We start from the raw sequence: 23,946 nt of genomic DNA, 5'->3' as shown, positions 1-23,946 counted from the left end.
CAGACACAAAAATGCATTTCCCAATAGGCCATACATTCTTAGATTTTATTTACTCGATTTTCTCGTTCATTTGTTTTCTCAAGATCTCTAGTTTTTTATGTCATTGTTTGTAAATGCTGCACATAATCTTGGTTCCACGTGTAATATAAACCGTGAAAACTCATGCACGTAATGGTACAATGGAACACCACAGACAAGGCTTTTATTCTGAAGGTAAATTCGCAAAACTGGAGTATTTTTTGACGGTCTTACAAATGTTTTCAACCTTTAGAAACTTTTTGGTCAAATCCTTTTTTCATTTTTTTACCTTTCGGACGTTTAAAAAAAAAAAAGAATTAAGACTTTCAAAACTTTTTCGAACTTTCTCTCCAATGAGTATAAGCAAAATAATTCAAGAGACCGACCTTAGATTTAGCTTTCACTTTCCTCAATATTTATTTCCAGTGGTCTTAATTCAACATGATCAGGGTGCTTCAGATAGACTGGGTTAACTTTGATTATAAGAGCACAACACAACAAACATCTCAACAAAAGTCATCAAAAATAAAATCGGTGCACAAAAATCTTACAAATATTGCATAATATACATTATATAAAACTCCCAGATATAGTGCAATAAGACCACCACCACGGAAAAGGAAACTGTTTGAGAATCTGATCATTAGTTTTCATTACAAATAGCATTTCTATGACAATGTATTGATCGCAGTTTAAGAAGAGTGCAGAACATGAAATCAAAGAACGTGTAATCTTCTTAAAGTTGTGTCTAAAGTAAGAGTGAATGCATTCCTTTTCTCATTGCCTGGACTGGAGAAGTTGCCAGAGTAGTGCACAAGTAATCAGTTTTAACTTACTTGTTGGTGGCTACAAGTACTCAAAGTCCATATACACACACAATACAATATAGCATTGAGCCATGACATAAGAGTTAACAGAATTCTTATGACCACTACACACATCTTCATATTGCACTTGGGAAAATCTTTTTTTGATAGCAGTTCACTGAACATAATCCTTCATAAGACAAAACCGGCAGACATTCTAATTTGTCCTTCCTTGCATTGCGCTACATGTGCAGAAACAATGTTCATTCAGATGAAGATGTTCTGTTCACACGTGGGGAACTACTCAGATGTTGATTAAAACAACTTTCAACCACAAACATGTTAGTTTAGTTTGTCGCAAACAGAAGCGTAAATAACAAAACAATGAATACTCAGGTTAAACTGACTCTTTAGGGAAGTGGGGGGCTTTCCCCTCCATTGTCATAGAAACAATAACAATCATAAAATATACCAAACCTCAATGAAACTATACCCATTTCAAGTAAATTGTTCCATTATTCAACACCCCAAACACTAGACCACAACAAATACTTGGAAATCTCCACATTATGATGAAACTATTTTAAAACCAGAAACATCTAGAAGTGTCTGCACTCCACCTTTGAGAGTATGAATCCAGTTCTAGTGGATAAACATGGAAACATTAGTTGGAAAAAATGTTCAAAGGCAAAAGGGACAAAATGCATTTTCCTCAAAGACAATCCGTGCCAAATGGAGCTTAAAACATGTCAACAGAAGTGAGGCCACCTTCTGTCTAAAACCACTACTTGATTCAGATTTCAGAATCAAGGCTGAACTAAAAAAAAATGTATTAAGACTCTCCACATCAAAAAAGCTTGTTAAGACATCAATAAAGTGGATTGGAATCAGATTCAGGACAGTGCCTCCTTACAAAAGGAAGCAGTTGGGACCACACCTTTCTAGAAAAATGACTTATTATTGTGAAAACAAACACTTTTAAGTAAAGTCACGGGGCAATCATGTCTTACTTGAAGTTGTATGACACTGATTTCTTGCATCAGCGAGTGATGCAACATTAAAACCTGTTCAGGTCAGGAGTACAAAATACCAATCAATAAATTAATTTTTCATTTGAGACACTGATAAGATGACAAATAATACAATAAAAATATGACGCAACTGGATGGGATGAACTTGTTTGCAATAAAAAATAAACTAATATACAACCCTTTGGATATGCTTCTCCCCCAAAAAACTGCTGAATGTCAAAAGAAAAAAAAAAGGTACAATTTAGCGATTTGCCATTTGGACTGACAAAGCATCCTCTCAAAAGAACACTACCCTTTACATCAAATACACCAAGGAGATATATTAAATAGAAAAACACGTGTGAGTTGACATGGCAACAGAGAAAGAAACCAGAGCAGAGTGGGAGAAACAGCCGTCACCTCTGAAGAGAAACCCATTTCCATCTAGGCATCACACATTCCATATTTTCCCTGGAGAACACTGACTTAAAAACACACAAAACACTTCAGACACCCTAAATAACTTTCCCCAAACATTTGGATCGGTACCCAGTGGTAAATGTTTCACAAGGTCTGTATGCTACATGTTTTGGTGAGTGCATATTCCAAACTACATTCTCCCAGTTCTCTCTCCCAACCAGGAGGGGGCAGTGTGAGTCCTCCCCTCACCCTCACGTCGTCCAGGTGTCACCCCGAGATGTCTAGTTAGTACAAGGGCCGGATCGTCCCGTCCCCTCATGCATGCTGGGCTACTCAACACAGGCCCCTCCCTCTGGGTCACATGGGCCTGGTAACTGACATGCATGCTGGTGTGTATAGGAGGTTTGTCTCCCTCTGTCTGTCTGCCTGTCTGTCTGTCTGTCTGTCTCTCTCTAGAGAGAAACCCTGGAGAGAGACAGAGAAAGATACATAACAATAGACAGAGAGAGAGACAGCATGGGGACACACAGTACCTAAAACCCTTTTTGGTCCAGCGACCGTGTGGAGCCGGGGTTCAGCTAGTGGTACCGTTAACGGCCTTCAGAGGGCAGTGCAGGGGGAGATGTCGCTGGGTTTTTCTGCTACACAACAACAGAAGAAAAAAAGGCCTCCAGAACAGTCAGTAGAGTGCAGACTGGTCTCGCCAGCAGGGGCAGCACAACAAACAACTACCAGGCTATGCAAATCTAGTTCACATGCTACAGACGCTAAAAGAAGGTGTCGGGGACGACAGGTCCAGTGCGCTCGTGTGTGTAGGATCAGGGGGTGTGGCGTGCGCAGTGCAGAAGAGCGGGGGCCGCTTTGGTACTGTAGTGAACGGAGCCCAACTTGTAGTGCTGAAAGGAAGGAGAGACTTTCACAAAGGTCTGAAGACGAGATCCAACCAGGCTGTCCTGATCTTCCACACGGTGCTGTCCGTGGAGCGCGGCCGGGAACAGTGAGAATGGAGTCAATCCAGAGGAAGAGTGTCTGGGCAGGGTCTTTCCAGGAGTCAGTGCAGGTCAGAGAACACAGAGCAGCAGTGGATGAGGGTAAACACACACACACACACGCCTCAGCCTCAAAGACAAGGAGGCCATACCAGAGACCCTCCAGCCCCTGCCCTGGATGGGTGCTCTCTAGCCCCTCAACAGTCCTGCCTGCGAGGGGGAGGAAGTGGAGGAGGGTGGGGTCCAGCCACCTCTCTAGGGTAGGGTGGTGGTGGAGGGAGTGTTCAGGGCAGGTGAGAGACAGGGCAGGTGAGAGACAGGGCAGGGGTGGGCCCTACAGGGGTGGGCCCTACAGGGGTGGGCCCTCACAGCTGGTGCACGATGCTGTCCGTGTGGTTGGCGGGCACAGGGCCGTCCTGATGCAAGCGCTGCCACTGGAAGGTGGTACTGAGGGAGCCTACCTCCTCCTCCTCGCTCTCCTGCTCCTTGGCAAACTCCATGAACACCTGAGGAGAGGAGAGAGGAGACGAGACGAGACGAGAGGAGACGAGAGGAGAGGAGACGAGAGGAGAGAGGAGACGAGACGAGAGGGGACGAGACGAGACGAGAGGAGACGAGAGGAGACGAGAGGAGACGAGAGGAGACGAGAGGAGACGAGAGGAGACGAGAGGAGACGAGAGGAGACGAGACGAGAGGAGACGAGAGGAGACGAGAGGAGACGAGAGGAGACGAGAGGAGACGAGAGGAGAGAGAGAGGAGAGGAGGGAGAAAGAGAGAGAAGAGGAGAGGGGTCAGGAGAGGAGAAAAGAACGATCCATGTAGATACCAAACTAACAGGTGGATGACCCCTTCAGCATTGACCACCAACAGAAAACCTTACCTGCTCTAATGTCGACTGTGAGAAGTTGTACTCTTCAAAGTTAAAGGTTTGCTTAGCTGGAGGCAGAGGGGAGGAGGGAGGGCATTACAGTGTGAACACACAGGAACACCATGACAGCGGGCTGAGAGCGCTGGGTGACTCACCGCTCTCTAACTGAGAGAAGGACTTGGCCAGGGACTGGACGTCCTCCTTGGGGATCTTGTAAACCATCAGAGTGGCAAAGCTGCAAGATGGAGCAGCAGGCTTTAGAGTCTCATTACAACACACACACACACACCCACAGGTACACACACACACACACCCACACACAGGTACCCACACACACCTACACACAGGTACACCCCCCCCCCCCCCCCAGGGACACCAGGAGCATCCGTGCTCACCTCTCCTGCCTGGCAGCGTGGGGGAAGATGCGGAGGATCTCCTGGTGCAGCAGCGCCACCTGCTGGAGGCCTGCCAGCTCCTCTCTCAGCTTCACCTCCAGGCTGTAGCCCCGGCCGTACCTGCTCTTCAGATGCTGGATGGAGCCGATGCACCTGGAGACCAAGACGCACACCTCAGACGCACACCTCAGAGCCCCTCCTCGCAGGCCTGTCTCCTGAACGCAGGCCGTGCCAGTGCGAGAGGGCCGCGGAGTTGTTCAGCAACACGGCTCAGTGTCAGGGGGCATGTTTCTAACTGGAGGAGGGTAGGACTTCCTCCTTATTGGTGCGTGAAATCGATGTCAATCAAACTTGAGCTGGAGGAAGTTTAGACAAGCTTTTCGGATCTTAATTCCTGTTTTTGGCTTTTATCCTTAATATAATTTACTTTCTCAAGACTCTTAGCGTACTTAGAGTCATATACTTTACACACCCTTAGCTGACTCCAGCTGAGGTTAGGAGGGCAGCTGAGGTTAGGGGGGCAGCTGAGGTTAGGGGGGCAGCTGAGGTTAGGGGGGCAGCTGAGGTTAGGAGGTTAGGAGAGCAGCTGAGGTTAGGAGGTTAGGAGGGCAACTGAGGTTAGGAGGGCAGCTGAGGTTAGGGGGGCATTTGAGATTAGGAGGGCAGCTGAGGTTAGGAGGGCAGTTGAGGTTAGGAGGGCAGCTGAGGTTAGGAGGGCAGCTGAGGTTAGGGGGGCAGCTGAGGTTAGGGGGGCAGCTGAGGTTAGGGGGGCAGCTGAGGTTAGGGGGGCAGCTGAGGTTAGGAGGTTAGGAGGGCAGCTGAGGTTAGGAGGGCAGCTGAGGTTAGGAGGGCAGTTGAGGTTAGGAGGGCAGCTGAGGTTAGGGGGGCAGCTGAGGTTAGGGGGGCAGCTGAGGTTAGGAGGTTAGGAGGGCAGCTGAGGTTAGGAGAGCAGCTGAGGTTAGGAGGGCAGCTGAGGTTAGGGGGGCAGCTGAGGTTAGGGGGGCAGCTGAGGTTAGGGGGGCAGCTGAGGTTAGGAGGTTAGGAGGGCAGCTGAGGTTAGGAGAGCAGCTGAGGTTAGGAGGGCAGCTGAGGTTAGGAGGGCAGTTGAGGTTAGGAGGGCAGCTGAGGTTAGGAGGGCAGCTGAGGTTAGGGGGGCAGCTGAGGTTAGGGGGGCAGCTGAGGTTAGGAGGTTAGGAGGGCAGCTGAGGTTAGGAGGGCAGCTGAGGTTAGGAGGGCAGTTGAGGTTAGGAGGGCAGCTGAGGTTAGGGGGGCAGCTGAGGTTAGGAGGTTAGGAGGGCAGCTGAGGTTAGGAGAGCAGCTGAGGTTAGGGGGGCAGCTGAGGTTAGGGGGGCAGCTGAGGTTAGGGGGGCAGCTGAGGTTAGGGGGGCGGCTGAGGTTAGGAGGGCAGCTGAGATTAGGGGGGCAGCTGAGGTTAGGGGGGCAGCTGAGGTTAGGAGAGCAGCTGAGGTTAGGAGGTTAGGAGGGCAGCTGAGGTTAGGAGGGCAGCTGAGGTTAGGGGGGCGGCTGAGGTTAGGAGTGTTTGGATGGCGTGACGGTGAAGCGGAGCCTGACCTGAGCTGACCAGACACCATGATGGCGACCCGGTCACACACAGCCTCAGCCTCCTCCATGTAGTGTGTGGTCAGGACGGCTCCTCGCTGGCGGCTCTTGAACGCTGCGCGGATCGCTCTCCTGGAGACGAGACCCAGAGGGATTAGGACCCAAGACCCACCCAAGGAGAACACACACACACCTAGCCTACACACGCACAAACACCTAGCCTATGCACACACAGCTAGCCTACACACGCACACACACCTAGCCTATGCACACACAGCTAGCCTACACACGCACAAACACCTAGCCTATGCACACACAGCTAGCCAACACACACACAGCTAGCCAACACACACACACACCTAGCCTACACACACACAGCTAGCCTACACACACACACCTAGCCTACACACACACACCTAGCCTACACACACACACCTAGCCTACACACACACACACACACACACCTAGCCTACACACACACACACACACCTAGCCTACACACACACACACACACCTAGCCTACACACACACACCTAGCCTACACACACACAGCTAGCCTACACACACACACCTAGCCTACACACACACACCTAGCCTACACACACACACCTATCCTACACACACACACACACACACACACACACACACCTAGCCTACACACACACAGCTAGCCTACACACACAGCTAGCATATGCACACACAGCTAGCCTACACACACACAGCTAGCCTACACACGCACTGTTAGAGAATTTAAGGATGTAACCTTTATACTGCATGAAAAGAACAGTGTGTGGAAATATTTCCTACCTGATAATCTGTTGTGAAAACTGCTCTGGCGGCAAGATAGATATGAAACACTCAAGGCCTTCCTCTCAGTTTCATCCACAACCCTGATAAACAATGCTAGGTCCTTGAACTAAATATCACCAGTAGGAGGAACATTATCATCAGCCAGACAGCTGCTGTGCAGGGGAGGAGACTTCTCACCAATGTTACATAAATAATCAGCATGAAGACTCTAGATTTTAGACTGAACCGAGTCAGACTTGTTTCCCTGCTGGCAAGAATAAAACTGTTGGGACTTTCTTTGAACCTGATGACTGTGCACTTCTTGAGAAATATTTAGCGTAATATTTACACACACCTAGCCTACACACACACAAACACCTAGCCTATGCACACACAGCTAGCCTACACACACACACCTAGCCTACACACACACACCTAGCCTACACACACACAGCTAGCCTACACACACACAGCTAGCCTACACACACACACAGCTAGCCTACACACACACACCTAGCCTACACACACACACACACACCTAGCCTACACACACACACACACCTAGCCTACACACACACACACACACCTAGCCTACACACACACAGCTAGCCTACACACACACAGCTAGCCTACACACACAGAGCTAGCCTACACACACACACCTAGCCTACACACACACACCTAGCCTACACACACACAGCTAGCCTACACACACACACCTAGCCTACACACACACACCTAGCCTACACACACACAGCTAGCCTACACACACACACCTAGCCTACACACACACAGCTAGCCTACACACACACAGCTAGCCTACACACACAGAGCTAGCCTACACACACACACCTAGCCTACACACACACACAGCTAGCCTACACACACACACCTAGCCTACACACACACACAGCTAGCCTACACACACAGCTAGCTTACACACACAGCTAGCCTACACACACAGCTAGCCTACACACACACGGGTGTTTGTGATGAGGTGTCCTACCAGATGCGTTGTTTAGACTTGGGGTCCATCCCTGTGGAGGGTTCGTCCAGCAGCACAATCTGAGGGTTTCCCAGCATGCTTAAGGCAAAGCACAGCTGACACACACACCACACACCACACACACACACACACACACACACACACACACACACACACACACACACAGTGAGAGGAGAGACAGCATGACAGAGTGGTAATCTCCATGTTTGTGCTTGGCTAGGCATGGCAGGTTTACACACTGTGACCCTTTGCTGACGCTGCAGAGCTGGGATAACATCACAGGAGAAGGAAATACTTATAGCTATTGGATCTTTTAATCCTATACCTGCAGAATTATTAACTGTGAAGCCCAACTCTGGCTGGGGTGTGGAGGGCTGGCTGGCTGGATTACTGTCTGGTTTACTGGATGGTTACTTGATTACTGGCTGGTTGCTGGCTGACTGGCTGGTTTACTAGATGACTGTCTGGATAGTTACTAGATGACTGTCTGGATAGTTACTAGATGACTGTCTGGATAGTTACTAGATGACTATCTGGATAGTTACTAGATGACTGGCTTGTTACTGGCTGGCTGGCTGGCTCTCTTACCTTCCTCTTGAGGCCTGCTGACAGGTTCTTGGCCTGCTTGTTCAGGTGCTCTCTGAGCTCCAGGGCGTTCACCACCCTGAGACACACAAGGAACCACACACACACACACACACACTCAACGCAAGCCAGGGAGGGAGAGAGGGAGAGGTGGAGGGAGAGAGGGAGAGGTGGAGGGAGAGAGGGAGAGGTGGAGGGAGAGAGGGAGAGGTGGAGGGAGGGAGGGAGGGAGGGAGGGAGAGAGGGAGGGAGGGAGGGAGGGAGGGAGGGAGGGAGGGAGGGAGGGAGGGAGGGAGGGAGGGAGGGAGGGAGGGAGGGAGGGAGGGAGGGAGGGAGGGAGGGAGGGAGGGAGGGAGGGAGGGAGGGAGGGAGGGAGGGAGGGAGAGAGGGAGAGGTGGAGGGAGAGAGGGAGAGGTGGAGGGAGAGAGGGAGAGGTGGAGGGAGAGAGGGAGAGGTGGAGGGAGAGAGGGAGAGGTGGAGGGAGAGAGGGAGAGGTGGAGGGAGAGAGGGAGAGGTGGAGGGAGAGAGGGAGAGGTGGAGGGAGAGAGGGAGAGGTGGAGGGAGAGAGGGAGAGGTGGAGGGAGAGAGGGAGAGGTGGAGGGAGAGAGGGAGAGGTGGAGGGAGAGAGGGAGAGGTGGAGGGAGAGAGGGAGAGGTGGAGGGAGAGAGGGAGAGGTGGAGGGAGAGAGGGAGAGGTGGAGGGAGAGAGGGAGAGGTGGAGGGAGAGAGGGAGAGGTGGAGGGAGAGAGGGAGAGGTGGAGGGAGAGAGGGAGAGGTGGAGGGTTACCGTCGGATGATGCCTGGTACGTCCTGGCCGCGGAGGCCCTTGACGGCAGCGTAGATCTCCAGGTGCTCCTGCAGGGTGATGCGGGGCCACAGGGGGCTGACCTGGGGGCAGTAGCCCACATGGTCCAGGGGGTTGTCCACAGGGCGGAAGTCTGTGCTGTAGTCCCCCATCAGGACCTGTGGAGGAGAGGGTGTGTAGAGAGGTAGGTAGGGAGACAGGGAGGGAGGGAGGTACAGTTAGGTAGGTGAGATTATAGGATTGTAGGTAGGCAGGTAGATGGGGAGAGGTGAGATGGCAGGTAGGGAGGTAGGCAGGTACCTGTCCAGCGGTGGGCTCCGTGTCTCCTGACAGCATGTGCATGATAGTGCTCTTCCCTGCTCCGTTGGGGCCCAGGAGACCCAGCACCTCACCTGGAGTCACCATGGAAACACATAGGGTTACACAGGGGGTCGCTAGGCTACTAGCTAGGCTAGGCTACTAGCTAGGCTAGGCTACTAGCTAGGCTAGGCTACTAGCTAGGCTAGGCTACTAGCTAGGCTGCCCTGAATGTAGCTGTACCTTTGCGGACGCAGAAGGAGATGTTCTTTGTGGCCACCGTCCTCTTCTTGTTGAGGGAGAGGCCATCACTCCTGCACTTGTACTGCTTCCTCAGGCTGTTGGCCACCACCACCGGCTTCTGAGGGGGTCGAGACGGGGGGGAGACGGGGGAGCAGAGTCAGTCAGCACACTCTGGAGTCTGCCTCAACAAGCTGCAGGACCAGGACCAGGCCTCAGGCACTGTTAAGAGGTTTAACTTCAGAGTTCAGAGGTCAAAAGGTGGTGGGGGCAGACATGCGGCCCACGTTCTGAGACCACACGAGATTTAGTGACCGTTCCAGGTGTGTGTTTACGTAACAGCATCGGGGGCCCACCTCCACACACACACACACATCTCCTTACACACACACACACCTCCTCACAACACTGGCAGGTGAGGGCCTCCTTGACGCGGGCCTTCTCCATCTTCACGTCCTCGTCCTCGTTCAGACCCTCCTCGAGGTTCCTCTCCACCTTGGCCTTGGGCTGAGAGGAGATCCTGGAGGGGGCCACAGGGAGGTCAGGGGCTGGGGATGATGTCTCTGTGTGTGTGTGTGTGTGTGTGTGAGAGCAGCCTCTCACCTGCAGAACTGGTCATCCTTCATGGTCCTCCCTCCGTGTCGTATCTCCAGGTGGCGCAGCAGGAACAGCAGGAGGATGCACTGCAGGTAGGGCTGCACACACACACACACACACACACAGAGGGGGGAGGGGGTCCTTTATTGGGGGGGTTACCTGGACCCTATGAGTCTGATCACTTTCTCTTCTTGTCAGGTTAGCCACACACCGGCCAGCGGTGCTCACTTACTGACACCACCGCGATGAGGAGGTTCTTCCACAAGAAGTCTTCTTCATAGAGGGAAGGTAGGAAGGTGGCCTGCCGGTGGACGAGAGGAGACCATTATGAAGACACACACACACACACACACACCTCCTCACACACACAAACACACCTCCTCACACACACACACACAGACACACACACACACAGACCCTGCACCTCAACCACTGTAGTGTATACCCCTAACCCTGCCTGTGTCATCACTCCTACCTTGGTGATGCAGTTGAGACAGCCCATGAGTGGGTAGAGGGGGTTGAATAAACACAGAGCGTTGTGGAGGATTCTCGTCAGGCCCGAGTTGTCGTTCACCAACGACAGCTGGACCATGGAGGCAGACACGACACACGCCTGGGACACGCACACACACACACACAAAGTAAGCCACTGCATTCCCATAGGTCCCCTCAGGTCCCCTGGCCAGGTGCTTGAGGCATAGAGACAGCAGCTCTCTCACCATCATGGACACCACAGAGAAGAAGTCTCTGTTGCTCTGCACGCGGGTGAACATGAAGGACACGGCGTAGGTGAACAGGATCATGGCCGGCCCAAATCCTACCAGACACAGCACCTGGAGGAGGAACACACAGGTCAGGTCATGCTGTTCTCAGCTGTTACGGCTGGGGGAAGGGGTGTGTGTGTGTGTGTGTGTGTTACTGACCACAGCGGTGAGGTTCCTGGAGGTGAGCAGGTTCCCGGTGTGGAAGCTGAACAGGATGCTGGTCATGCAGGACAGGATGAGGTAGTAGAAGGGGACGTCCACGGCTGCCTGGCCGCACCAGTAGGCAGACGGCACCAGGCCTGAGATACGCAGCGTGGAGCGACACTTGATCTGAGACACACACACACAGGAAGTCAGGATAGAGAGGTCATCCAACCACAGGAAGTCAGGATAGAGAGGTCATCCAACCACAGGAAGTCAGGATAGAGAGGTCATGTGCTTTGCTTTGTGTGTGAACACAGCAATAAGAAAAGTGACGTTAGTGTCAAGTCCCCAGCCCCACCTCTCGGTCGCGGGTGTGGTCCATGGCGAAGTAGGCTGGCATGCCAGCAGCCAGCATGCCCAGGATGATGGCCTCGATGTAGACCAGGGCATAGGAGGTGGAGTCTGGGATTTGCTATGGAGAACATGGGGAAGGTGGAGGGGGGGGGGGGGGGACAGGTCGGAAAATGTAACTCCTTCATATCATGGTTTTGTTCCATTTCTAATCAATGTTCAGGTACGCTTCACATCCATTCACTTAACGGAGGAGGGGGTTATGCATAGTACCATACTGGGTGGAGGAGGGGGTTAGCATGGTACCATACTGGGTGGAGGAGGGGGTTAGCATAGTACCATACTGGATGGAGGAGGGGGTAGTGGAACACTCACGTAGTCGAAGGGCTTGGTCCAGGTGCGGATGTGCCCGGTGCCGTTGAGGCCGCGCAGGATGGCGTTGCTCAGGACGTTCACCGCCATGGGCAGGGAGTGGACCGTGGTGCTGTTGAACGCTATGCTGTATCTGAAACCCTGCCAAGTCAGGCAGAGAGAGGAGAGGAGAGGAGGAGAGAGTTAGAGAGTGAGCAAGAGAGAGCGACAGAGAGGCAGAAAGGGTGAGAGACAGTGAGAGACAGGGTGAGCGAAATAGCAAGAGAGAGTGGGTGAGAGAGAAAGAGGGGCATCGGTTCTCCGATGCTGCCAGGCCAACAAGCAGGGGTGGCTCTGTTGTAAGAGCCCAGCAGTAAGACGTGGACAGGGGGGGCAGGCTGTGCTGGGCAGGCTGTCCTGGGCTCACCTTGCTGGAGCCCGACACGCTGATGGCAGCACTGTGAGGAGCTGCGGCCATGTAGTCAGCCTGCATCATCATCTCCACCTGGACGTTCTGGGACTCCAGGTTACGGATGAAGTCAGATATGTCGGAGCCTGCGGAGGAGGAGGGGGGGGGCGATTAGGGGCCCGTCTAGCATAGTTACGTCCCAGAAGGGTTATTTGTTGTTGGGGTTGTGCTTATGATGTCGTCTGAAGACTGACGTCGATTCAAGGCACATGTGAGGCCTGTTTATATCTTGGAAGACATGGATATATAAAAAATACATAAAGGAATAGGTATTGCTGACTGTGATGGGGTATGGTGACATTGTGGAGTGTGTGTGTGTGTGTGTGTGTGCGTGCAGCTCTTGCTGACCTGAGGAGTTCTGGACCAGCAGGCTGGTGACGTACTTCCTGGGGGTCTGGTTGCGTTTCAGGAGGTAGATGGGCTGGAACTCACGGTCGGGGGAGTGGATCTGGATGTTGCCCGTGGCCAGGGACAGAACCAGCACCGCGGCCAGGAACACCAGGAACAACGCCAGCCTGACAGAGAGAGGGGGAGAGGGGGAGGGGGGAGAGGGGAGGAGAGGAGAGAGATTAAAGGGTGATAATAGTTGACCTCAGCGTGGCCTCAGGGAAATCCAAAACGTTTTTGGCGAGACAGTATGTTCATTCCCAGTTAAACCACAGTGCGTGGCTTTGGGTAACAGCTGAATGCTGGTTCCTGTCCTGGTGACAGGGTTGTCCTGGTGACAGGGTTGTCCTGGTGACAGGGTTGTCCTGGTGACAGGGCTGGGCAGTGCGGGGGCGTACGTGTAGATGAATGCCTTGCGTTCCCGCTGCATGTTGAGCATGTGCAGCCAGGCCACCGTGCTGAACTGCTGCCTCCACAGGGCGGGGCCCGACACGGCGTCCGGGCGGCTGTCTGAGAAGGTGAGCAGCCGCTGGTCTGTGTCCTCCAGGGAGGAGGCGTCGCCCTCGCCCTCCTCCTCAGCCTGCTCCTGGTTGAACACGCTGTAGTCTGAGGAGAGGAAAAGACAGACGGCTTGTTACATGGCATCTTCCATGACCTGCTCAGTGAGAGCCCTTGGTGTTTGCGTTGGTGTAACTTAGAGAGAGGGGGCAGGGTGTGGTTAGAGGGGGCAGGGTGTGGTTAGAGGAGGCAGGGTGTGGTTAGAGAGGGCAGGGTGTGGTTAGAGAGGGCAGGGTGTGGTTAGAGGAGGCAGGGTGTGATCTCAGAGGAGGCGTGGTCTCACCAGCCTGGTCCACCTCAGACTCCGCCTCCAGACGCAGAAACACATCCTCCAGCGTCGTCATGGAGACCCCGTAGCTGGTGATTCCTAGGTCAGGCCTGCAGTCAAGCTCAGAGAACAGACCTGAGGGAGGGAGGGAGGGAGGGAGAGAGACAGCATGAGAGAGAGGCAGAGAGAGAGAAAAACACATCCAGCAGTAACTTTGATGAAGAAGACTTGGGCCAGCAGTAACAGCGAGCCGGACACTCTGTGTCATCCTCTCTCTGTCCTCTGACCTGAAAAGGTGTCCATGCTTTCAAAAGGAAGCGTGAAAGTCAGCTCCGCCTCCTGTTGCCGTGACAACTGCGCCTTGGGGACGTGGTGTTTGACCAGTGATGTAACACAATCCGCCTCGCATCCATCACCGACCGACATCCTATACGAGGGAATATAAAAAAGAAAGTATCATCGTCGACGCTAGCCGCCTATATTGAATTTAAAAAGACATATGGTATCTCCCAATCCCTGTGTTGGGTGACTTGGAGAGAGAGGTGCGGAGGGGGCCTTGCCTCAGGTGGTAGCCGACCCCACACTTGGTCTTCAGGAAGAGGGACGAGCCCACACACTTCAGCTGGCCCTGAGAGAGCACAGCTTTACGGTCTGGGAGGGAGAGAGACAGGGAGGGAGAGAAACAGGGAGGGAGGGAGAGAGACAGGGAGGGAGGGAGAGAGACAGGGAGGGAGGGAGAGAGACAGGGAGGGAGAGAGACAGGGAAAGACAGAGAGAGGGAGATGTGTCCTTGAAGTCAGTAGCCCTTGAAACCCACCCCAGTGAGATTGTGGTGAGAGAGGGTGGTCGAGGTGATGTGTGTGTGCGGTGCATGTGCCTGTGTGCACGTGTGTGTGTGTGTACCAGCCAGGATGTCAGCCTCGTCCATGTAGTGTGTGCTGAGCACAGTGACCCGGCCAGCTCTGCGACTCTTCAGCAGTGACCACACCTGGTGTCTGGAGCAGGGGTCCATGCCTGCTGTGGGCTCGTCCAGGAGCAGGATCTGACACACACACACACACACGAAACTGTGAATCTTCCAATATTCCGTATCGTACATGAGTTCATGTGAAGCCACCTGTGTGTGTGTGTGTGTGAGTGTGGTCAGTCACCTTGGGGTCTCCCAGGATGGCTATGCCCACAGACAGCTTCCTCTTCTGGCCTCCGCTCAGATTCTTGGCCTGGGCATCCATGATCTTCTCCAGGTCTAGATCCTTCAACACTTTGGTCACCTAGCAGACATAAACAAAACAGAACCATAAACTAACATGATGCTACTCCTGTGGAGCCGTTAACCCACAATATGAATGTTTACTGGTTAATACTGGTGGTTAAACAGTGTTGCCAATTTAGCAATAATGTCGCTAGATTGAGCAACGTTTCACCTTCCCTAGTGACAAAAAGTCTCATCTAGTGGGTAGCGACAAGTAGAGCAGAGCACAGTAAGGTGTAGTAGAGTCCTCATCAATAATCAATAATGCTAACTTGGGGGGGGGGGGGGGGGGAGTTATTTGTTCAACCTTTCAAAACTTTATTTAAATTGTTTTAGGGAAAAACGTTTTTTTAACCTTTCCAAACCTTTTCTAAAAACCTTTTAGGATTTTTCTTGTCAAAGTTTATAAACTTTTTTTTAGGGCAGAAATCGTTAGCGAGTCGCGGTGAACAAATCTTTTAGGTAAACAGAACCAAAAGATTTGATTAAAACACAGCCGTCACCATCGCCTCATAAGGACTCACCTCGGCTTTGATGTCGGCGGGCGGGATGCCTTTGATGGCGGCGAAGATCTTGAGGTGCTCCTCCACAGTCAGGACGTCGAAGATGATGTTGAACTGAGGGCAGACGCCCACCAGCTGCTTCATCTCCGAGCCCTCGGCCACCTCGGCCACTGGGGAGCCGTAGATGGTGGCCGAGCCGTCGCTGGGCTGGCAGATGCCACACAGGATGTTCATGAGGGTGGACTTGCCCGCTCCGCTGTGCCCCAGCAGGGCGGTGATCTGGCCCTCGTAGATGTCAAAGGTCAACCCTGGGGTTAGGGGAACCAGGAGGAGGGCTCTGTCAGTGGATAACTGTTCATTTAACTATAAAGGCAGGAATGTGCGTGTGTGTGTCTCAATCATATACATTTGGTTAAAAATTGGCAGGTTTACAGCTCAGGATCCAAGGATGTGCAGTGTCACTTGCAAAGTGGTTTTGGTGAGCGGTTGGCCAGTAAAGCGCTACTCGCTGGCACGTTGAGCTGCAGCAAGCTCAAGGCCCTCACTGCAGCAAGTTCAAGGCCCTCACTGCAGCAAGCTCAAGGCCCTCACTGCAGCAAGCTCAAGGCCCTCACTGCAGCAAGCTCAAGGCCCTCACTGCAGCAAGCTCAAGGCCCTCACTGCAGCAAGCTCAAGGCCCTCACTGCAGCAAGCTCAAGGCCCTCACTGCAGCAAGCTCAAGGCCCTCACTGCAGCAAGCTCAAGGCCCTCACTGCAGCAAGCTCAAGGCCCTCACTGCAGCAAGCTCAAGGCCCTCACTGCAGCAAGCTCAAGGCCCTCACTGCAGCAAGCTCAAGGCCCTCACTGCAGCAAGCTCAAGGCCCTCACTGCAGGAAGCTCAAGGTCCTCACTGCAGGAAGCTCAAGGCCCTCACTGCAGGAAGCTCAAGGTCCTCACTGCAGGAAGCTCAAGGCCCTCACTGCAGCAAGCTCAAGGTCCTCACTGCGGGAAGCTCAAGGCCCTCACTGCGGGAAGCTCAAGGCCCTCACTGCAGCAAGCTCAAGGTCCTCACTGCGGGAAGCTCAAGGTCCTCACCTCTGAGGGCCTCCACCATGCCGTCCTTCTCCTTGTAGACCTTACGGATGTTGTTGATGCTGGAGGGAGGGAGGGAGGGAGCAGAGGTTAACAGGCAGGCACACTGTCAACAACACACGTGTTGTCTGGACTTCCTGCAGTTGTGTCTCTGATAGGGAGTCAGGTGGCCGAGTGGTTAGGGAATTGGGCTAGTAATCCGAAGGTTGCTGGTTTGATTCCCGACTGTACTGCACTTCACCCTACTTTGGGAGAATGTCCCTGTAGTTACTGTATGTCGCTCTGGATAAGAGTGTCTGCTAAATAACTAAATGTTAATGTAAATTGAATGGCTAATGGACCCATGGTCACAGGCAGTGATGTCAGGCCAGCCACTCTGCAGGATCAAGTTCCCATTGATTTCCTCTGGAAACTCTAAAAGCCTGGATTTTAGTCTGAGAATATCGATAAACAGGGCCTGCATGTGTCTAAAAGTGTATGCTTTTAATAGCCCTGTGCCCATGCCATACATGTATGCTAACCTAGCTTGACAGACCAAACTGACAATCTTCTAATAAAAGTATTGTCCTGGGTCATACTGAATGAGGATGCATTATTGATAATGAAATCCATAGGGACAACTAATAGGGGTATTATTCTCTACAGTTCTTATCATCCAGCCCTATATCATGTTCCTACCGGATGACTTCCTTTCCCCTGAACTCTGGAGAGACGGACTCCACAGGGTCGTCCACGCCAGGCGCCCCGTTCAGCTCCATCTCGTACACCGAGCTCACCTCCACGTAGCGCTTACCGCGCTTCGACCAATAGGACGGCTTCAGGAAGTAAAGCAGGGACCGCCTGATGCCAAACTCCCCTGGGTGAGGGATACCAAACAGTTATGTATCAACACACCAGGAGAGCGAGTGAGTGTGTGTGTGTGAGACAGAGTGTGTGTGCATGAGCGTGTGTGTGTGTGTGTGTGTGTGAGAGAGAGAGAGAGAGAGAGAGAGAGAGAGAGAGAGAGAGAGAGAGAGAGAGAGAGAGAGAGAGAGAGAGAGAGAGAGAGAGACAGAGACAGAGACAAAGAGATAGAGAGAGAGAGAGAGAGAGAGAGAGAGAGAGAGAGTGTGTGAGAGAGAGTGTGTGTGTGAGTGTGTGTGTACGTACCTGGCAGCACCTGGTCCAGATAGAGCGCCAGCAGCAGGTAGAGGAAGCAGTCAAGGACCAGCATGAGCAGGGGCACGTAGAGAGGATGGGGGCCACTCAGCAGGGTGGAGAACACAGCTCCATCTCCCTGGGCCTCCAGGTACACCACCTACACACACACACACACACAATGGGGTGGGGGAGGGGTTGAGACAGATGAACTGGGAGACGATCATAACTCAAATGTGGGGGTTGCCAGGTTGGTGCCAGTCACCTGGGCGATGCCGATGGAGAAGGCGCTGGGGGAGAGCAGGCACATGACCCACACCAGCGGCTGGGGGAAGTCCTTCATCAGCACGGTGAACAGGGACAGGCACCCAAACACCACGGTCAGCATGGAACCCACCGTGCTGGCAAACTTGGGCTTCTTAAACAGGGGAGTCAGCATGAAGGAGAAGAAGATCTGTGGAGGGGAGAGAGAGAGAGACCCACACAGAGAGCGAGAGAGAGCGAGAGAGAGCGAGAGAGAGAGAGAGAGAGCGAGAGAGAGCGAGAGAGAGAGAGAGAGAGAGACACACAGAGGGAGAGGGAGGAGGATAGAAGGGTGTGTAATCTATCTCTGTAATATATCTTGTCACAGCCAGAAAGCCTTAGCGCTAAATGTATCTTCCAAGGATAGGACACAGTATGGTGAGGCTTGGATTAATGCTAATAACATCAAATGGGAACCCAAACAACGTGTCATTCTGCAGTCTAATCCCCACACACCGCGTTTCTCGACAAGAACTTTGAGGTGCCGAACAATGACTTAATCCTTGATGAAGAACTTCTGGCTGAGGGGTTTTGAAACAAGGACTTAAGACGTTACCACAAACTCTGGTCCCTGGTACAACGGCTCTACTCACAGAGGAGATCCCGTAGAGGAAGATGAGGAGGAAGACCACCAGGAAGTGACTGTTGGGAAAGAGCGCGGTGTACGTGGCGATGACAGACATCAAGAAGGACATGGTGGTGACCAGAGCGGCGTACAGCAGTCCCCATGACAACCTGAGGGCCAACACATGCCATCCGTAGAAGGTCAGCACTGCGAAAACCTGCATGTGCCCCCCCAAGAGGCCCCGCCCCCCGAGAGCCCCCCCCCCCCTCCGAGAGGCCCCGCCCCCCAAGGGCGTGGGAGCTCACCAGAAGGCAGAGTCGTACAGCCCCATCATGCTCATGGTGTCTTTGAGTCGGCGCTCCTTCTCGGCCGCCACGTTGACAATGAGGAAGGTGACGAAGGGCGTGAAGGCCAGGACCAGGTAGATGGAGATGAGCGCGTGAGGGAACTTCTGCACCTCCACCGAGCCAGGCTGGCCCATCATCACCACACGCATGTCCATCTCGCTCCACACCTGCCGCTTGGTCCGCACCTGGCCACAGAACATGGACAGTGGCATTAGCTGTTGCTAAGCATGGGAGCAGGCTACACCCAGTCCAAGGAGCGATGTACCCAGCCTGAGGAGGGTAGGGAGGGTTCACTGTGCAGAGCGGCCTGGGCGTTCATGTTGATCTTTGTCCCGTCTCACCTGAATGATGGCAGCGTCGATAAGAGACTGGAGCCGCACGAAGCCTGAGTGCCAGTAATCAGCTGCTCTGCAGTTCACTGACGTAGCAAAACAGTTGGCTGTGGGACACACACACACAAAGAAACAACCTCTGAGTAAAGCGTTTGCAATTTGCACTGTCTGACAACATCGCCGTTTACACACTGGCCTGTTAAGTTAGAGGGGTTTCCATGATCTGTTCTGTAAGACTTTGCAAACAAGGCTGACCACATTAAATGTGATACATTGGCCCCAGTGGAATTCTAGCCTCAGACCCAGAGCTGGGCTGTAGAGAACAGACAACAGACCCAGAGCTGGGCTGTAGAGAACAGACAACAGACCCAGAGCTGGGCTGTAGAGAACAGACAACAGACCCAGAGCTGGGCTGTAGAGAACAGACAACAGACCCAGAGCTGGGCTGTAGAGAACAGACAACAGTCGCTCCTACCGATAGACTCGGTGTAGTCGCTGGGAAGGGGCAGGTGGCTGTAGGGGAAGCGCAGTTTGTATGAGGTAGCAGAGCTGTCCAGGAACACCACCCCGACGTAGCCCGACGGCTCGTACAGACTGGCGTTCTCCAGGTCCTCCTCGCTGGAGAACATCTCCAGGTGGTCCTGCATGCCTGCAGTCACACAGCAGGGAGAAACACGCACTCAAAACAACTGGATATAACGTTTTCAAGTAAGATGGTGGGATGTGCCACTACGGCCTTGGGGAACACAGTCCTCATCCTAGAACACATCCACAGATCTGGTTCTGAGGTGTGTTCTGGAGGGCTGGAGGTCACTTACGCATCTCCTGGGCCACCTCCTCCATGATGTGGTTGGTGACGTTGGTGATGGGGGTGTAGCCCAGGACGCTGATGATGTGGTTGTCATCCTCCTTCTCCAGCACCATGGTGCTGATGCCCCCGTAGTACACATGGGGGTTGAGAGTACTGATGAGGATCAGGAGACCCAGGAGCAGCAGGGGCAGGATCAGCTCCTGCACACCGTGAGGGACACAGGTCACACAGGAGCTGTTTGGCCACGGAATGCTGTTGTTTTGTAAAGGCATATCTAAACACTTTGAAGTGATAACATTCCCAAAAAGATATTCTCCACATGATTAGGACCTAGGATAACCAGAGCGATTCTAAACATTTCTGATGTCACCACACTTCAAGAGGAAAAGGTGAGGAAAAACTGAAACACTGGGAACCTGAGGAACACTGGGAACCTGAGGAACACTGGGAACCTGAGGAACACTGAAACACTGGGAACCTGAGGAACACTGGGAACTTGAGGAACCTGAGGAACACTGAAACACTGGGAACCTGAGGACTGCCAATCCCTGACCCCTCCTCAGAAAGATTCTCAAAAAAAGTCAGATGGAATATCTTTCAAAGTCTAGATGGCTCGATGGTTTATTCTCCACGGCAAGACAGGATACACAGAAGATACACAAAGCTATCACATTTCCTTGGATATTTTATTATATAGACATATATGAGGACAATCCCCCACCCTGACTGGTACCATTACACAACCTTCTAGAAGGTTCTAGAAGGTTCTATTACCTGTTCATATCAACCCCAAACCTGCGTGCGCATCTCCTGGCTGCTAAAGTGTTGATGAGCTCATCTCTCCTCAGAGACCCCCCCAGTCTCTACATGTCTTCGTTTCATCTCAACTCTCAGTCTCCATCCACGTCATGCTTAACCCGGCCAAACCCTCCATCTCCCACAATCTCTCAGTCCCCCAGGGATCTGTGACAGTGACCCCTACATCCTCTGACAGGAACCTTGGGGTTACCATGAATGACGAGCTCTCCCTCACGGCCCACATTGCTGCAGTCTCCCGGTCGTGTAGATTCACCCTCTACAACATCCGGGAGATCAGGAGATACCTGTCTGAGCACTCCACCCAGCGGCTAGTCCAAGCACTTGTCCTCTCCAAGTTGGACTACTGCAACTCGCTGCTCGCCGGTCTCCAAGCATGTGCAACCCGCCCTCTCCAGAGGATTCAGAATGCTTTTTAGACATGACTCTGGCCCTTGGGGATACTCTTAGCTCTTGGGTTCTAGCTTTCTGATCGGTCACAGCTCTAAGCTATCAGGACCCCCCCCTCCTTTCATGCCCAACAATCTTGTTGACTGTCTAGCAGGCCTTTCGTTATGTAAGTCTTACTCATAACAGGCCACTCTACTCAAGATACACTCTTTGCCCATCCTTAGCCTGCCAGGCCAACCTCCCCCAAGACCTCTTCTCTCAGACTGGTTTGAGCCTGTTCTTTGGTGTAATTCTTGCTGCGTAGGCCTCTTCCTCCATCTTAGGCCCCTGACCTGTCCCCTGTAAACCCCACCGGTTGCCACCCTGCCCAATAATCGAGATTCCACAACACTGCCTAGACATTGTCCTGGGAACTAGTGAGCTGACACTGTCAGCATGAACGTGACCTTTTGTGTATGAGTGTGCGTGAGCGTGTGTGTGGGTGAGTGTGTGTGTGTGAGTGAGCGTGTGTGTGGGTGAGTGTGTGTGTGTGTGAGTGAGCGTGTGTGTGGGTGAGTGTGTGTGTGTGAGTGAGCGTGTGTGTGGGTGAGTGTGTGTGTTTGAGTGAGCGTGTGTGTGGGTGAGTGTGTGTGTGTGAGTGAGCGTGTGTGTGGGTGAGTGTGTGAGTGTGCGTGAGTGTGTGTGTGTGTGCATGCTGGGGTGGGTTGTTTAGAAATGAAGTGTAGTAGGATTAGAAATGTAGAATAGACTCATTTTAACAGCTGTATCATCCTCAAATTAAAATCAATAGAGCTGAACTGGAATTCCACTCAGACAGGCCCATTGCGTAAGGTGCTTAGGCCTAACGTTCCATTTAATAACGCTTTAGAAGAAGTGCAGCCACAGATCAAACCGACGGCAGACTGTGCCGTTCCTCTCCTGAAACGCGCACCACTTGACTTGACAGCATGTTAGAATTTCCTGCCCTCAACGATCTTAAACAGAAACCTCGTTCCGGGAGACCCTCAAATACCACCACCAGGACGAGAAGATGAAACAGGGAGACCCATTAAAAATGCATCGGCGCAACTTAAGTCCGAATGAAAAATGCATAGTGTTACAAGGCAGGACGGGGGGATAGGGGGTTGGAGGACTGCCTGAAGAGAAGTCTCATTTATTCAATCCTTAATCAGAGAAGGAGGAGGAGCCAGGGGGGCTGTGTTGCCAGGCAAGAGGAAGTTGCTGGTCACAAGTTTTCAAACAGGTGTGGGCGGGGGAGAGGCCAACGTTAAGAGCCTGATGTAGCAGAGCTCCCAGTGACCCTGCTGGCCTGTGACCCCCAGGATGTTAACGCCTCAGTGGCTGAGTGGTGCAAGAGGATGTACAATACAATCTGCCTGCAGCAACACCACCTTCCCCAAACAGTCCTAATGGGGCCTGGGATGTGAGCGCCCATTTTCAATTAGTCATCCACTCGTTATAGGAAGCTACACATAAAGTATCCCATTTAATATGTATTTAACGCCACAATAATACATGTAGCAGAAACACTTAATATTGTGTAGCTGTGTTGAGTCCTGAGCTTCTCTCCTGCAGGTGCTGGGATACCACGAGCCAAGGGGAGAGACTGGCAAAGATCATCTCATGAGATCCAACCCAAGATCCGCTCTGATGCCAGTCAATTTAAAGTTTGCTAAACAATTTCCTGTAAGGGCTTGCTAAACGATTTCCTGTAAGGAATAACAGTGGTTTGGTCACAAACAGACACGTGCTTAATACACAGTCAATAATAAACATGTATGGCACCTGCAAGCTCTGTTGCTTGGTCCTCCATTTGATTAGTACATTCTTGTAGAGAAGACTTTTTGTTTGATTCCAAACGCCTGCATCTCTTCTATTTAAAGGTTGCATACTTCCAGCATGCTGCATCTTACTGGCGCATGAATGTGTCTCCCCAACGTTGGGTTCAGCTGTAATGCAAACAGATCAAACGACTAAAGTTACACATAACCCTTGCAAGGCAGTCCACACTAATAAATATGTGAATTGCTAGCGTATTAGCTAGCGGTGTTGATTAGCTAGCTAGCTTGAGGTACATGTAACCAACTAACCTGGTCTGGCGTATGCATCCACATTAAACATAGTCACACTGCTGTGAATCTGCCATACCGTGAAAGAAGCAGGAAATCAATTTTGTCTATAAAGCATAGACTTACTACTAGCTAGCTAGAAACCTAGGATAAAAGCACTAACGTTGTAGCTAGACTACCACAGCAGCCAGTTAAATGCGAAATGTACACATACAGCATAGGCTAAACGCGTCACGTTAACCCAACCACTAAAGACTGGGGTTGATGCTAGCCAAAATTAATATTTGGACTACTTGTAAATGTACAATTGAGTTTTGAGTAAGTTACAACATAATAGCAAACAATTCAATAAAACGTTGTTCTGTTTTAAGTGATAATATACCACTGAAATACGGCTAGCGTCTCTGGCAGTTTGCAAGCGGTACTAAAGCTTCACAGCAAATGCAGTGTCAGGTACGACACGAAATAACAAACTGATTGGATCACAGTGCTCGGAAGTAATGATTTTACTCACGTATGAAATACATTAAGGCATGTCTTTCATATCATTTGTTGTTTTGAGTGCCTTGGGGTCCAGCTGCCGAAGGTGCGTTTTTATGAAACAAGCTCAAATGTAAACCTGCTAGCTAGTAGCTGTCAACATACTCGGTCTTCCGCCTGCAACCCCCCCCCCC

General features: G+C 52.0%; 1 protein-coding gene across 2 annotated transcripts; it reads right to left on the bottom strand.

Annotated features, from left to right (window-relative positions):
- Window positions 1–410: 410 nt before the first annotated feature.
- On the bottom strand, window positions 411–23,940 carry abca5 (ATP-binding cassette, sub-family A (ABC1), member 5). 2 transcript variants are annotated; one of them, XM_084669394.1, is made up of 39 exons: window positions 23,655–23,696; window positions 23,294–23,342; window positions 22,989–23,152; window positions 20,005–20,197; window positions 19,662–19,835; window positions 19,196–19,293; window positions 18,813–19,039; window positions 18,536–18,677; window positions 17,905–18,093; window positions 17,652–17,799; window positions 17,181–17,358; window positions 16,506–16,564; window positions 15,453–15,739; window positions 14,828–14,947; window positions 14,580–14,718; window positions 14,237–14,327; window positions 13,964–14,103; window positions 13,692–13,811; window positions 13,249–13,456; window positions 12,812–12,978; window positions 12,422–12,549; window positions 12,019–12,156; window positions 11,651–11,764; window positions 11,308–11,478; window positions 11,104–11,217; window positions 10,860–10,997; window positions 10,617–10,685; window positions 10,391–10,482; window positions 10,184–10,307; window positions 9,791–9,908; window positions 9,551–9,642; window positions 9,233–9,408; window positions 8,450–8,525; window positions 7,862–7,956; window positions 6,079–6,198; window positions 4,507–4,659; window positions 4,267–4,346; window positions 4,124–4,179; window positions 411–3,749 (listed from the first exon to the last, which is right to left on the bottom strand). In XM_084669394.1, exons 2-39 carry the CDS (start codon window positions 23,322–23,324, stop codon window positions 3,609–3,611), a joined length of 5,070 nt encoding a protein of 1,689 aa, XP_084525520.1. In that variant the 5' UTR covers window positions 23,325–23,342; window positions 23,655–23,696; the 3' UTR covers window positions 411–3,608. The 2 variants fall into 2 exon arrangements, with proteins under 2 accessions (XP_084525520.1, XP_084525521.1); XM_084669395.1 differs by lacking the exons at window positions 23,294–23,342; window positions 23,655–23,696 and adding an exon at window positions 23,787–23,940.
- Between the last annotated feature and the right edge of the window lie 6 nt (window positions 23,941–23,946).

This window comes from Hypomesus nipponensis, chromosome 13, assembly GCF_054491055.1.
Source record: "Hypomesus nipponensis isolate SF chromosome 13, ASM5449105v1, whole genome shotgun sequence".
Taxonomy (NCBI): domain Eukaryota; kingdom Metazoa; phylum Chordata; class Actinopteri; order Osmeriformes; family Osmeridae; genus Hypomesus; species Hypomesus nipponensis.
This window is presented reverse-complemented; position numbering and strand designations above follow the sequence as displayed.